Genomic DNA, 13,409 nt, shown 5'->3' on the forward strand with positions numbered 1-13,409 from the left:
AACAGCCAACGTTTTAGATCTACATTTCCTGAAGTCATTTATGTTTATGCCACTTATAATTTTTGCAGTTTTAAAATCAATTTTAAATTATGTAATGTTTAAAACATTTCTAATTTTGTCTTTCTACAGGTGAATTTTTTAAATAAAATTTTTAATTAAACCTTAGGATTTTTAATTAATTTTTAAATAAAAATTTGCTCTGAAAATAAATTTTTAGATGTTATTTTTCTTGCATTACACATTTACTGTTCATTTTCGGATCCCTAGACTAGCACTTTACGCAGCTTGCACTTCGCCAAGTTGTGGTACACGGAAAAATGAGCAGTTGTTACGCCTTCTAAATTCATGAATAATCTTTCACCCCTTTGTTAAATGTAAACATCTCTTCCTTTCATCTACCCTCTCACCCCCTTTTTGACAAAATACCTGACGCATGCGCAAAAGCGCCGAAGGTTTCAGAATCCGAGAATGAACAGTAGATAGAATTTCACAGCAGAGGTTAAACATTAAAAGAATTGCTATGCATGGTTAAATATCCAAATATCAGTTGAATTTCCGAACATAAGTTAAATTATTCAACTAAATTAACTAGCAAAAAAAAAAATCAAAATCTTAGTAAGAATTTAAATATATTAAGTTCGAATGTAAAATGTATTTTTGGTTTCATATTAAAGTTAAATTAAATAATTTTGTGATAACATGGGTAAATTATTTTGTTTTGTTAAATATAAATAAAGATCAAGTTACTTTTTTTTTAGTTTTATATTAATAATTTGCATCGATATCTATTACAAAATTTAAATGAAACAGTTTTGAGGAAGTTCAAATTCTGTGAGTTTAAATAAATGGTTAATAAAGCATTCTTTTCTTTTAAGACATTTTAAAAGTACAAGACAGCTCTTTTTGAATATGTCAAGAAATGTAAGTCCAAAGTCACTGTTTTAAGTTACATAAAAAGCCTAAAAATTTCAAAACCAGAGCGTTAAATTTTTCTAAAAAATTTGTCGAATCACTCTCGTGAATTGAAATAAATTTTTCACTTTATAGTTTCATGTTTATTTCATTTCTATTGATTCTGGAGGCTCTTACATTTCTTGACTTTTCAGTACTTCTACATAATTCGATTTGTATGCAAAACACCGAGACAATATCACTTAACAGCAAAGTTATTACACAGTTTCAGAAAACTCCCGCAGAGTTGAAAGAGAGTACGTCATCCAACAAAAGTCTTGGAGTGTAGCTTCATAGTTTTTTTACTTCACAATAACCAACACCGGTAGCACAATTTCAGCGTCTTAAGATACCATCAAGTCTTTGGTCTTGAGATTAGAGTCTTGATACGAAATTTTCAATGTCTATTTTTTTCCATTACTGTACACCTATTAATAATTCCATCTTTCTATATCAATGATTTCACATGCAATTCAAGACGCAGAACATTCACAATGTCTTCTCTTCTGTTTCAGTTATGATGTTTAAAAATAAAAAGTATATTTTTTGTCAGAACTAAAATTTATTCGTCATAAAATGAAAACTTGATTATAGACAGCAATAAATAAAGTTGGCAATGCCTAGAAAGTTTAGAATATCCTTTAAATGCAGCGTGTTTTAGAGATATATGAAGAGATTCATAGGATTAAACAATTTTCGTTTAAAAAAAAAGCATAATACTGATTGCTATTGCTGAAAATCAAATTCTAATCAAATATACAAAATATTTTTTAAGAATTAGTGCACATTTCGGGATGTCCGCATAATAATAATGATCAAAGATGCACTTTTCAGCTTGATTTGCCTTGTCAACAAACGTGGCCATAGACTTAGACAAGTCAATTTTTAAGTTCCTCGGAAATTTCAAGGTAATCACTGGTACTGGTTAATATTATTACTTTGAAATAACTATAATAACATTTATAAATAAGCTGAAGTCCTGATTTAAAAATACTACATTTCGTTTGAAATAAACAAGGTTTGGGAGTGTTTATTGACAATTATAAATATGCTAGTTAGGGTTTGCTGTTTAGAATTGTTGCACTAATAGGTAATCAAAGGTTTAAGGTATTAAGAATACTTCCTCTTTTGCTGTTGATTGTTATATTTACTCTGTTTCGTTGCAAGAACCAATTCAACAATTGAATAAATAAAACAATGAAGTTGTTTAGTAAAACAGATAATTTCAATAGAATGGAATTGATTTATATTTACATAATTAAAGAATGATTATCTCATCGTAGGGATTAAATTGAAATTCCATATTAAAGTCATAATTGGGTAACATGGCGATTATCTAATTTTGAAACTTTGTTGTCTGACGAAAACGAAATCGTAATTATCGTCCTAATCTCCTAATTTTAACTCCGTGTCAGAAAGATGATGGATTCAATATGCACTCTACCCGCTTATAAGGCAGATTTGAACTCCTATCCAAAAGGATTTTGAAGGTAAGATTTTTTTTTTATCTTATGAATAATCATCTTATAATATCTTAGGAATAATTTAAAAGAATAGTTTTTCCTATTCTAAAATGCCGTTTAGAAACCAACATTATATCACCAACATTTTTTGCTGTTATTTTATATTATTCAAATTTATCTTCGCTGTTTGTTTAATTAAACCAAATTGCTTATTATCATTACTAACGTTACATTCAGATTTCGGCTTATGAGGAATTGCGATCGTAAAATCATGAAATAAGTAAGAATATAAAAACTAAACATAACCAGATGGCATTTTGTCAGAATGTTTTTATAATTTATATTAATTTAGATATTCAACATGCGTTTATAGAAGAGGGTTCTACGATTTCATCAATAGCATGGAATCAAGATGTCATTCATATATATCGAGTCATTATTATTCCTTTGAATTTTGATCTTTCGTGTCACAATATGAGATATTCATTGTCCGAAATAGTACGGCAAACTATCCAGCAAATTTGTCTTATAACACTTTGATGTCCATTTCGTCAGAACTGCGATCTACGCAGTGCCGCAAATGAGGATGCCCACTGTCATCGTCTCCCGGACTGTCCGGTGTGTGGCAGGGGGTGATCTTCATGTCCTTGAAAGTGTTCTCATCCCGGATGCAGTCCGAGTCTTTGGATACGTATGAGCCGACGTCACTGAGGTCAGGGTTGGGATTGTGCTTGGTGGGGAGGGTCTGTTCTCTGGATCCGCCACTTGACAGCAGTTCTCGCTCCTTCGAATTCCGCCACTTCATTCGTCGGTTCTGGAACCAAATTTTCACCTGCAGGAGAAAATATTGTATGTTAGGTATTGTTGACAGAGATATATTTAATATTGTCAAAGATCTGTAAGTTTTCCAATTACTCTCTAAAAATATTATTAGAGATTTTTGCCTTTACTATTCAGTCGATGAAGATAAGTCATATCATCTCCCAAAAATCCAATGGTCTCCCCAAAACTTTCGCCCATACTCTCTAATCGAAGTGTTATTCCAGAGAACGCCTTGCAAAACATTGGCACACAATTGTTGTGGAATATTGACTTCTGGCGTGATTTTAGCATATTTACTAAATCTGTCGTTTGATCCTTGGCGATTTTTTCAAATCCTTGGCATGCGATTAATAGTGTCCGAAAATCAAACTTGTGTTTTAGACACGCTTTTCCAAAACAATTGAAACAAAATTTGATCACTTGTAGTCACAAAATCTCACGCCAAATTTGATATATTTAAGTCATTGAATTTTTGAGTTGTTGTGTTTACATGTTTCTGAAAGTACAGACAAACAGTCGGTCAATCCCTTATTGGATTTCGCTGAACATTAGATTAGTGTTTATACTATAAATGTTAAATATGTGCATAGAATTGTATCCATCAGGCTCTCTTTGGTTTGTAGTTATTGTATTAATTTATATTCGAATAACTGGGCAGTGAAATTTCCACGTTTTGCACTTAAAATGCAAGTAATTTGCATTTTAAATTAATATTTTCGCTTGATTTTACGTTTAAAATTAAAAATTCAGTAATTCGATGCTCGCGTCCGACTCGTCATTAAATGTGAGGGGGGGGGGGGTAAATATGCCTTTTGAATTTATTGCCAATATGGTAACCCAAACAACCAAGTGGATAAATTAAACCATATTGCTAATTCTTTTACTAATGTTTTGCCTTGTTGAATTCTGGCGACTTGATGTTGTTGGTGATGTGAAATCGCACGTTAAGAGATTTCAATCAAAATCTCTTTTATTGACCACTGGTGGTGGAAAGAAGTGCCACACACGTCGAGATGCTTTTGTCAGAGAATCACCAACAGCGTACTATGCATGTCAGCAGGCAAATGTCACGGAAGTAAAAAATGATGTTCGTGACTCGTGAGCTAAGAATATTTGCCAGAGCAAAGTTTACAAAAACACAATCTTAAGTCAAAAATTAAATCCCTTAGAAGGTGTAAATCTTTTTCCTATTTCTTATATGATATCGAATATTTTGTGTAGCTTCGCTGCTAGTGTCACCGCAGGTGGTTAATAAGCAAAGGAATATTAACACTATATCACATGAATAAATCGAATGGAAATCCTGTTCTATAAAAAGAAGATATGCTTCATCTATCAATTCTTATTGAATCGAGGTACCTCCCCCCCCCCCTTCGCTCGAATCAAAATTTATTTTTCTTTAATTTGTTTTGAAGCCGATTTTTTTCGTTATTGATGTAACTTTCGATCGTTTTTTCGCACAATTTTGCATTCTTCCGATTCCATGCCTCAACCACCTACTCTGCCTCCATCGAGAACCCCGCCCGATATCGCTTAAATTCACTGTTTGGATCTAAAGCGTGATCTCTCCAGATGACGATCTCCCCCATAATTTCCACGCCCCACTAACCCACAATCCCTGCAATAAAGTCAGTGAACGCCCAACCCCTTTCCAGATATTCTCCCCCTTTTCGACTCAAAGTATGCAACCACGGTGCACAACATCGGTTGCACACCCTCAATCATCGGAAGGAGATGGGGTTCCACAGTGGGCAATTGATTTATCCCATGTAATAACTATATATTTATGCTCGCATATGTACATCTATATAAGCACATATGTGCACATTATATATAATATCAGCACGTGAGTGTATATTATTGTAAACATCAAATTTGATATTATAGGATACTGTATTTGATATCGTAGGATATTTTTGATACGAATAGCTTTAAAAAGAAATCCAAAACATCGTAGTTTGATAATGTTTTTAGAATGATTAATATATTTTAAAGATTCACTCCTATTACTTTAACCACTAGCGCTGGCAAAAATTTCACAGGTGTGCATACTAAAACATCCCTTGTAACTCACAGAGACGCCACACAAAGTATCTTGACACCTTATAAAAATAAGAAAAAGATTTATATCTTCTAAATGAATTCATTTTTTACCTAAGATTCCGGTTCAATTCCAACAAACAATATCAGTCGACGGGTAGCGAACATCTTTTTAAGATCTGTGATAATTGCCTGCTGACGCGTGTAGCATGTCGTTGGTGATTCTGAGATAAGCCGTCTGGACGTGTGTGGCATATATTTTCACCACAAGTGTTAATGGACGCTCATGGTGGGGGATAGCCAATATGGGTGTGATAGCCGAAACAAATTTAAGTATCCGCTCACACAACATTGATGATGAGCCGAAGGTTATTGGTCGGTATCACACTCTCTGTTAGATGATTAATGAACGTAAATACATATTTTTAAAAAATTAATTATTCAAATATTGCCTACCTCAGGCGATATTTGGCTGCGAAGGCCATTAAGGTATTATTGCAAAATTATTTTTATGCAATAATATTTTTAGAATTTATCACAGGAAAAGTCCACAATATCACTTCCTTTTTTAAGTGACATTTTAACTGAAAATTCAAAAAGATTGTTGAGCCGATTTCTAAATTCCCACTTCCCAAAATGTATTTAAGATAAATTTCATAGCTCTTGTTTAAATAGTATTGTTAACAGATGACCAAGCATCGATACACATTTTTCTTTATTATTGGTAGATATTCATAAGCACTTGCTATGAAAAACTACACTAGCATTTTGAAGATAAGAAAAAAAAAATTGCTGATAAATCTTTGTTTTTAATTAATCTACTTAATCTATTCTGATTTATATATACACATATCTATAATATTACAAAAGGCATTGTGAATGGTTTAACCTTTTTTCTAAAGATGATAAGAATTGGATTTATAATGCTAGAAAATATTAAATATAATTTCTAGCACATTGTGCAATATTCCAATATGATTATGTCTACAAATTTGATATTAAAATTCATTTTAATTACACCTCTATTATTTGATTATTTGTTATAATTTAGTAAGTCTTTGGCGGACTGCTAAATCGCCAGAGATATTGGTTAAGTCCAGTTAAATCGTTTATATATAGCTTTCATATCTATGATATGGTGAAATTGCAAGGCATTAAAGATGCATACTTAAAGATGTATACTAGATGCGCCATGATATCATGGCGCTTTTAAAAATGTAAATGTGTGTTTCAACTGTCTTATAAATTTCTTGATATTGTAATTTCACTTTTTTATATGTCTCTTAAAGTGCACAGATATTAAAAAAAATCCTCCTCGTTGAACTTTCAGTAATGAAAGAAAAGTGCGCGATCAGATTGTCGCTAAAACAATAAATAAATTTAAAAAAAAAAAAAAAACCTTCATATCAGCGATAAATTTAGCAAAAAAAAAAAAAAAAAAAAAAAATGCAGAAACTTAGGAAAAATTTGCAGGATTAATAAATTGGTACCAATCAAAAATATATTATTTTAAAACGGTGTAAAATTATTTTTTCTATAACAATATTTTCTTCAGTTATCGAGTAAAAACATCTAAATTCAGTTTAATTTGAATTAATTAAATTTCTGTTCAAAATTTTTTTTAAAAAAATCGGCTCCTTTAGTAAATTTGCTGAAATTTAAGTATAAAATACTGCATAATTCCTAAAACTTCCGTCTTCCTTAACGCTTTTTCATAAAAAGTGAAAAAAAAAAAATCCACGAATTGCACAGAATATTAAAAAGAAAATCAAAACTTTTTAAAACACCATTTGTCTGTAAGAATCCATTATTACGAAATAGATTTGAAGTCAGAAAAGAAACTAATTGCAATCTTGAATATATTTAAATTATTTTTAAATTTGAATTTTTCATGTAGAATAATAATTCTATTATTAACTTTAAAAAAAGAAATAAAATTTTTATATTTGTAATTTTTTTTTCATTGTATATTTAAAATAAAAATCATTTTCTTTTTAAATAAATATATCTTTTTTATTTATTATCTGCGCCATAATATTTTGTGGAAAAATTCTTCAACAGATCAGTTTTTAAATAATTAAAATAAATGGGAATGATAAAAGTAATAAAACTGACAATTAATTTGAAAACTGTTCTACTTTACCAAATAAAAAAAAAAAAAAAGATTACTTTTTACAGTTTCAATGAAATTGTCTAATGATTATTCTCGAAAATTCGAAATAGTAAATTAAACCGCGTTAATGACCTTTTATTCCAATGACTCAAAATAACTCCAAAATTAATCTATTCAATGCGCATTTAAATCATGGCGCTTATTTAAAAATCCATTTATTAAACTCCGCGCCGCTTCACATAGCAATTATCTTCCAATTAAATTCTCCCCCCGATTCAAATCACGACCACCCCCCTTTTTACACTTTAAAAACGCCAATTCCCACTATCTCTTATTTCATCCATCCTAGATGGGGAAGTGGAGGGGGGGGAGATATAAAAGACACCTCATTTCTTTGAAGAACGCATGCGCGAATCAATGAGACGTAGCAATTCGTATGACAAGCGCTACTTCCTATTGGTTGCAGCTGTGACGTCATTGCTATTCACGATATTCAGTTGCAACCGTGGATTGAAGATGGAGAGGGGAGGGAGGTAAAGAACCGTTAATGCAAAAGCCCTACCGGTTTTGCATGTATGGCGGAGTTTTTGGCGCTACCTGATATATCCTGCACTCTTTTTTAGAGTTATCTTTTTCCTGCTTGCACAAGCACTTTTTTGGTGTTTGGTTGATGCGTGTGTGTGATCTGGATGCATAAGGGGATGAGGGGGGCTTATATATGGATATATATATACACCCACCCACACGCAGAGTTATAGAAGGGTAAGAGTTATAGATACGTTTGCGTTGAGGTGCGCATATATTCATGCATCTGTTATGTCGGGGGTATCAGAAGCTGTCAATACTACTTTTTTCAGCACGTGCGGTGAAGAGTGGGATCAGCAAAGGGTAAAAATATCTTGACTTTTGAGGTATTGCAGGTGGAATACAGAAACAAAGATCTGTTTTAGAGGCTGCTGTGCTTTTCGAGTCGGTCACTTGTGTCATATAAGCTACTAGCGACATTTGGTGACCAGCTGTCTCGCCGGGAATATTAGTTTATGTTCACCTTTCTGTTAAATATCTTATGCTAAACAATAATCATGATTCCTCCAAGAGAATATTTGCCAGCATCAAATTATGACAGACTTTAAAGATGTGTTATTTTAAAAGGCTTTATATCTATACCGTCCATTGTGTGCATGAATTATCCTAATACAGTCAAATCCAATGACGTAATAAGGCTATTAAAAGTGTAATTGTCCGATTTATCTATCTTTTAACTTTCAAGGTGCTGCAGCTTCATTTTCTAAGTCGTTAACTAAACTTAACAGATGTTAAAAAGACTGTTTCTTATTCACTGCCAACAAAAGAAAATTACACTGATTAATATTTGATAAAATTAAGGGGAACGAAAGAATTTCATATCAATAATAAAATCGATTGCTGAAAATTAGAAAAAAAGAAATATTTCAAATTTGCTGAAACTCAGAAAAATGTTGCAGTTAAAAAAAATTAAAGTGATGTAAGTATCGGTTTTCTGCAATTGTATTTGAGAGATATGGAAGGAAAAAGAATGCCAAAACTGTACACAATTCTTAATTTATTAAAATTCTTTTATAAATTTCAATTAAAAATCCCATCCATGGTGAGCATTTGTTATCCCATAAATATATGTAAATTTTTTAAATTTGTAATTACACTATGTCTAGTAGTCTAACTTGTAAACGGTCAATTAGTAGACGTTGTCCTTTTTATCAGAAATTACTAGTAGAGACCAGAAAAGTGATCAAAAATTGTTTTTTCCTTTAAGACATATTTCTTAATATTTGAAAAATTGGCAATGGGAATTTATAAAATTCCTTAGCAAGAGGTGGGTGAAAATGCTGCATATGTCTGTTAACTTTTTGCAAAAACTGTAATTTATCTGCATTACCATGAAAAACTGTAATACCTATTTGTAATTTTTCACTTCGTTTATTAAAACACATTAGAAATACTGCTCATTTTCAGATTATATGTTTTTTATGTTTTAGAATTTCTTTCTTTCTGATTGATAAAAGCATATGAGGAAAATCATCTACAAATGAATTCTCTTTTTCGATTGGGGGTTAAATATGTATAAAAAAAATGCTAAGGATGCATTCAAAGAAAAGTTAAATATATATACAAAAGAATTTTAAACGTGTATTCAAAAAAAGGTTAAGTATGTATGTATTTTTGCTTTTTTCCTCTTTTTTTCTCTTTAACTTTCAAAGTAAAATACATCGAAAACTGTTAAATAATTATGACCGATTCCGTGGCACTTGTATGCATTTAATTTTAAAAGAAACACAACGCTTCTTCTGGACACGGAAAACATGCTTGTCATGTTATAGTGAAAGTGATTCTTTTTTTAATTCATTTTGAGAAAAGAACTTTTCTAATGGTAAAAGGTTTTATTTTCTCCTTTAGTTTCATATTAACAAATCTAAAATTTTAATTTTTTATTCTTTTTTATTTATTTATCTGATTTTGTAACTATCTCGATATTTTTTAATCATGCAACAGTAAAAAGTTTTAAAAATTGTGACATTTTACGAAATTGTGCTTAAAGCATCTGAAAATAATATAGCTTATCAATTTGTTCAAGCTTACGAATAATATAACTAATGAATTATTTCAAGATTATTTAATCTCATAAATAAAAATTTAAACAATACACATTACATTAAGGTTACTTTGAATATTCGCTATAATGGAAGGGCTTGAAAATGAATGTAATCACGAAAAAAGAAAATCGACCTCAGCTACTACTTTTTCGATTAATTCTAAAATCCTCAGTCAAGAAACATAACTTTGTGCATTATAAATAAGGGCGTTGAGTACGGTGTTTTTATATACATTTCTACCATTGAAGAAAAAATATTTCCTTGACAACTTGGAAAAGCAGAAAAAATATTACAAAAAATATCCCACGGTGTCGAAACGACTTACTTTTGGGGTTAATTAAGTTTTGTAGCGACAAAAAAATGAAAAAAATGCGACAGACATATGCAGTATTTTTGACTGAAATAAGCTTTAGGCATGTCAGTACTAGGTAACACCTGTTCATTACAAGTGAATTACCTGTCCCCGTGGCTAAGGTGTCACATTTTTTTTTAATAAGTGGATGCTCCAGGGAAATAAAATCCGTCACATTTTTTCAAAGGTATTTTTCATTAACCATGTTCACATTTATGTGGGTTGTCAGAAATGTTCTTAATAATATTCCAAACTTTGGATTAAAGAACCATCTTGAATGTGTTCGCGATATTAATATATTTAAGGAGACTTTATTTGAAAAAGTGTGGAAATAAAATATTTTTAATTTATGTATTTGGTCTTTAAAAAAATAAAAACCTCACTATTCCCTTTGATTTTTTTGACTTATGATGAGAACACATACATTTACTTCCAATTAAAAAGTACTAAATTTTATTTAAGAAATCTATCATTTGCTTGCTTTTTTTTTTTAATCTGTGCTATTTATTTCTTTCTATAATATTTTCATTTTCATTTTGATGAATTGTAATCTGTTCTAAAAAATCAATAATACTGCCTTCTTTTAATGCTTAAAAGACTTTTTGAATAAATATATAATTTAAAATATCTAAAATATATAATTTAGATATTTTTTTAAATAAAGTTTGAAATAATATTTAAATAATGTTTGAAATGCTTTTTTTTTTTTCAAAAACATTTTTCATACTAAAAGAATAAATTCATCTTTACTTGCTAATTCTTATTAAAGGGATTCAGAAATAATTTTATATATATACATATATATGGCGACAATCAATCTAAATTGCGATAAAGCAATGATATGGAAGAAAGTTCTATAATCTTTTTTTCGAATACAATTCTCTGTAGCATAAATTTCATAAAATATTGAAGATGTGACTGATCACAGGATCAAGGGATTTGTAAAATTAGTCATGTTTTGATGCCTAAACCAATGACTGGTTTCACATTGCAAGATATTAATACTAAAATCCTTATTTCAACAATTCACTTATCTAAAAATAGATGAAATATCAAACGAAAATAAATAACGAAACAAAGCATGATTTTTATTAATCATTTTAAATAATTTTGGAAAGGAAAGTTTGTGCTGTGACTTGAAATGCAAAGATCTATATTTTGGAATGTAAAAAAACTCTTATAATACAATTAAATGTTGAAATTTTTTTTAAAACTTTAATATGGAACTGACATTTTTATACTGTAAGAAAATTGCAAAGATAGCAATTTAAATAAGCTTTGGACTAAAAAAAATTTTTAAATATGTTCTAAAAAAATCCCTATAAGTTCAACTATATAATTATTTTATTACGGTTAATATTATTTGTCTTTGAACAAGTTTAATTTAAATTCTTATTAAGGAGTGTATTCATTTTTTTTCAATATTTTACTCAACTACAAAAATTTAAAATATTCATTAATAACTCTTAGATATGGAAATATAAGTTTTAATAAATAGTTTCTCTTTAATCATGTTTAATAATATCAACTTATTTCTGAAAATTTTGGAATTAACAAAATAAAAATCATACAAGTTTATTGGGTTTTTATGTATGATTTTACGCCTAACGTATCATAAATTTTCTGAAAATGAACAGACTTATTGAATCAAAACTTAACTCTTGTGTCTTAAAAAACGATTTTTAAAACGTGACTTTTCGAAAACTGGCTCAGAACCATATTGTGGTCAAAACTTCAATTTAACGCATTCAGGTGAATATTTGAAATTACAATATTATGCTCAAAATCGAAATTCCCTATTATAATGCCGATAGATTTATTCAGTTGCCCATTAAATCCCATTTACATCCAACGTTATTCGTAAAGGTTTATTTATAAAAAAACCGCAAATCGGCCTGAAAATGACCGTTCATGAAAAATTGAAGGTGCTGGTCCGATGACAGAAATCCGAGAAAACCTGCATGCGCTTTAAAACATACGCATTCACTCACGTACATAATGTCACCCTCCATTTCAATAACACAACCCCCTTATCCTGAGGGGGAGGGAGAAAAAGCCAAAATCTCTCGGTCCCTGAGGGGGGAGGGCGCGCCGCCATCTTGTTCGAATGATGCCAAGGGTGGTGCACACAATGGTATGGAGTTGGCCACATGACAAGTGCACGTGGTGCGGACTGAGAGGGGTGATTTCGGCGCAATAGAGACGTCAGCTGGTGAACCCCCTCTCCACCCCCAGTTGAATTTTCGGTTCGAAAATGATCCTTTCTCCAGCCCCATGACCCTCCCCCCCCCCAAACACACGCACTCTTTAGAAGGATTTTGCACTTGGAGAATGAATTGTCATCGATATGAATTGGAAGGATTTCCTCGCAGGGGGGGTGAAACTGCAAGGGATGGTGGGATCTATTTTATTGACCACAGTTTAATCCGTGTTTGAATTCACGGTTTCTGGTCTTGCGATGATGGACATTCGCATAGCTGAATGAAACATGCATACTTTTGACAAAAAGTTTGCACTGGATCTTTTTCGCAAAATACATTAACTTTTTATGATTTCACTGGCTTATAAACATGGCTTTAAATGGAATAGATGACATTTCATTTGGGATTTATTTCGAACTAGTCGCTTCAGGGGACCAGCTGATTCGCCGCGAATATGAGTTATATTTGGTACCAGATAAATCCATGATTTCTCCAAATTGATAGACATTAAAAAAGTGCTATTTAAATTTCCAACTTAAGTTCTGTTTTTCGTGCACATGAAACTTTCTAATGGAGACCAGCCTATGACATCAAAGATTAACATTAATATCATTAAAATGTTAATATCATATTCATTTAAATGTATCGGTCGATATTGTATCTTCACTTTCTCAGTTGTCTTGTAAAAATACATGGATATTAAATAGAATCCTTCTTCTTTAGCTTCCAATAATAGAAAGATCACTGGAGGAAACATTGAAAACGGTTTCAATTTCAGGACAAAAATATAATCTATTATTAGAAATTAACCAAAAAAATAAGAAAATTACCGGATTT

At 30.8% G+C, this 13,409-nt stretch overlaps 1 protein-coding gene across 1 annotated transcript in view; it reads right to left on the reverse strand.

The window, feature by feature from the left end:
* Positions 1–2,683: 2,683 nt before the first annotated feature.
* LOC129972479 (homeobox protein DBX1-A-like) overlaps positions 2,684–13,409 on the reverse strand; it is a 128,159-nt gene continuing 117,433 nt past the window's right edge. Inside the window, exon 5 of the mRNA XM_056086624.1 lies at positions 2,684–3,246. Within this exon, the coding sequence (XP_055942599.1) occupies positions 2,941–3,246 (306 nt within the window). The 3' untranslated portion in view covers positions 2,684–2,940. The remainder of the gene's footprint in view (positions 3,247–13,409) is intronic.

This window comes from Argiope bruennichi, chromosome 6, assembly GCF_947563725.1.
Source record: "Argiope bruennichi chromosome 6, qqArgBrue1.1, whole genome shotgun sequence".
Taxonomy (NCBI): Eukaryota; Metazoa; Arthropoda; class Arachnida; order Araneae; family Araneidae; genus Argiope; species Argiope bruennichi.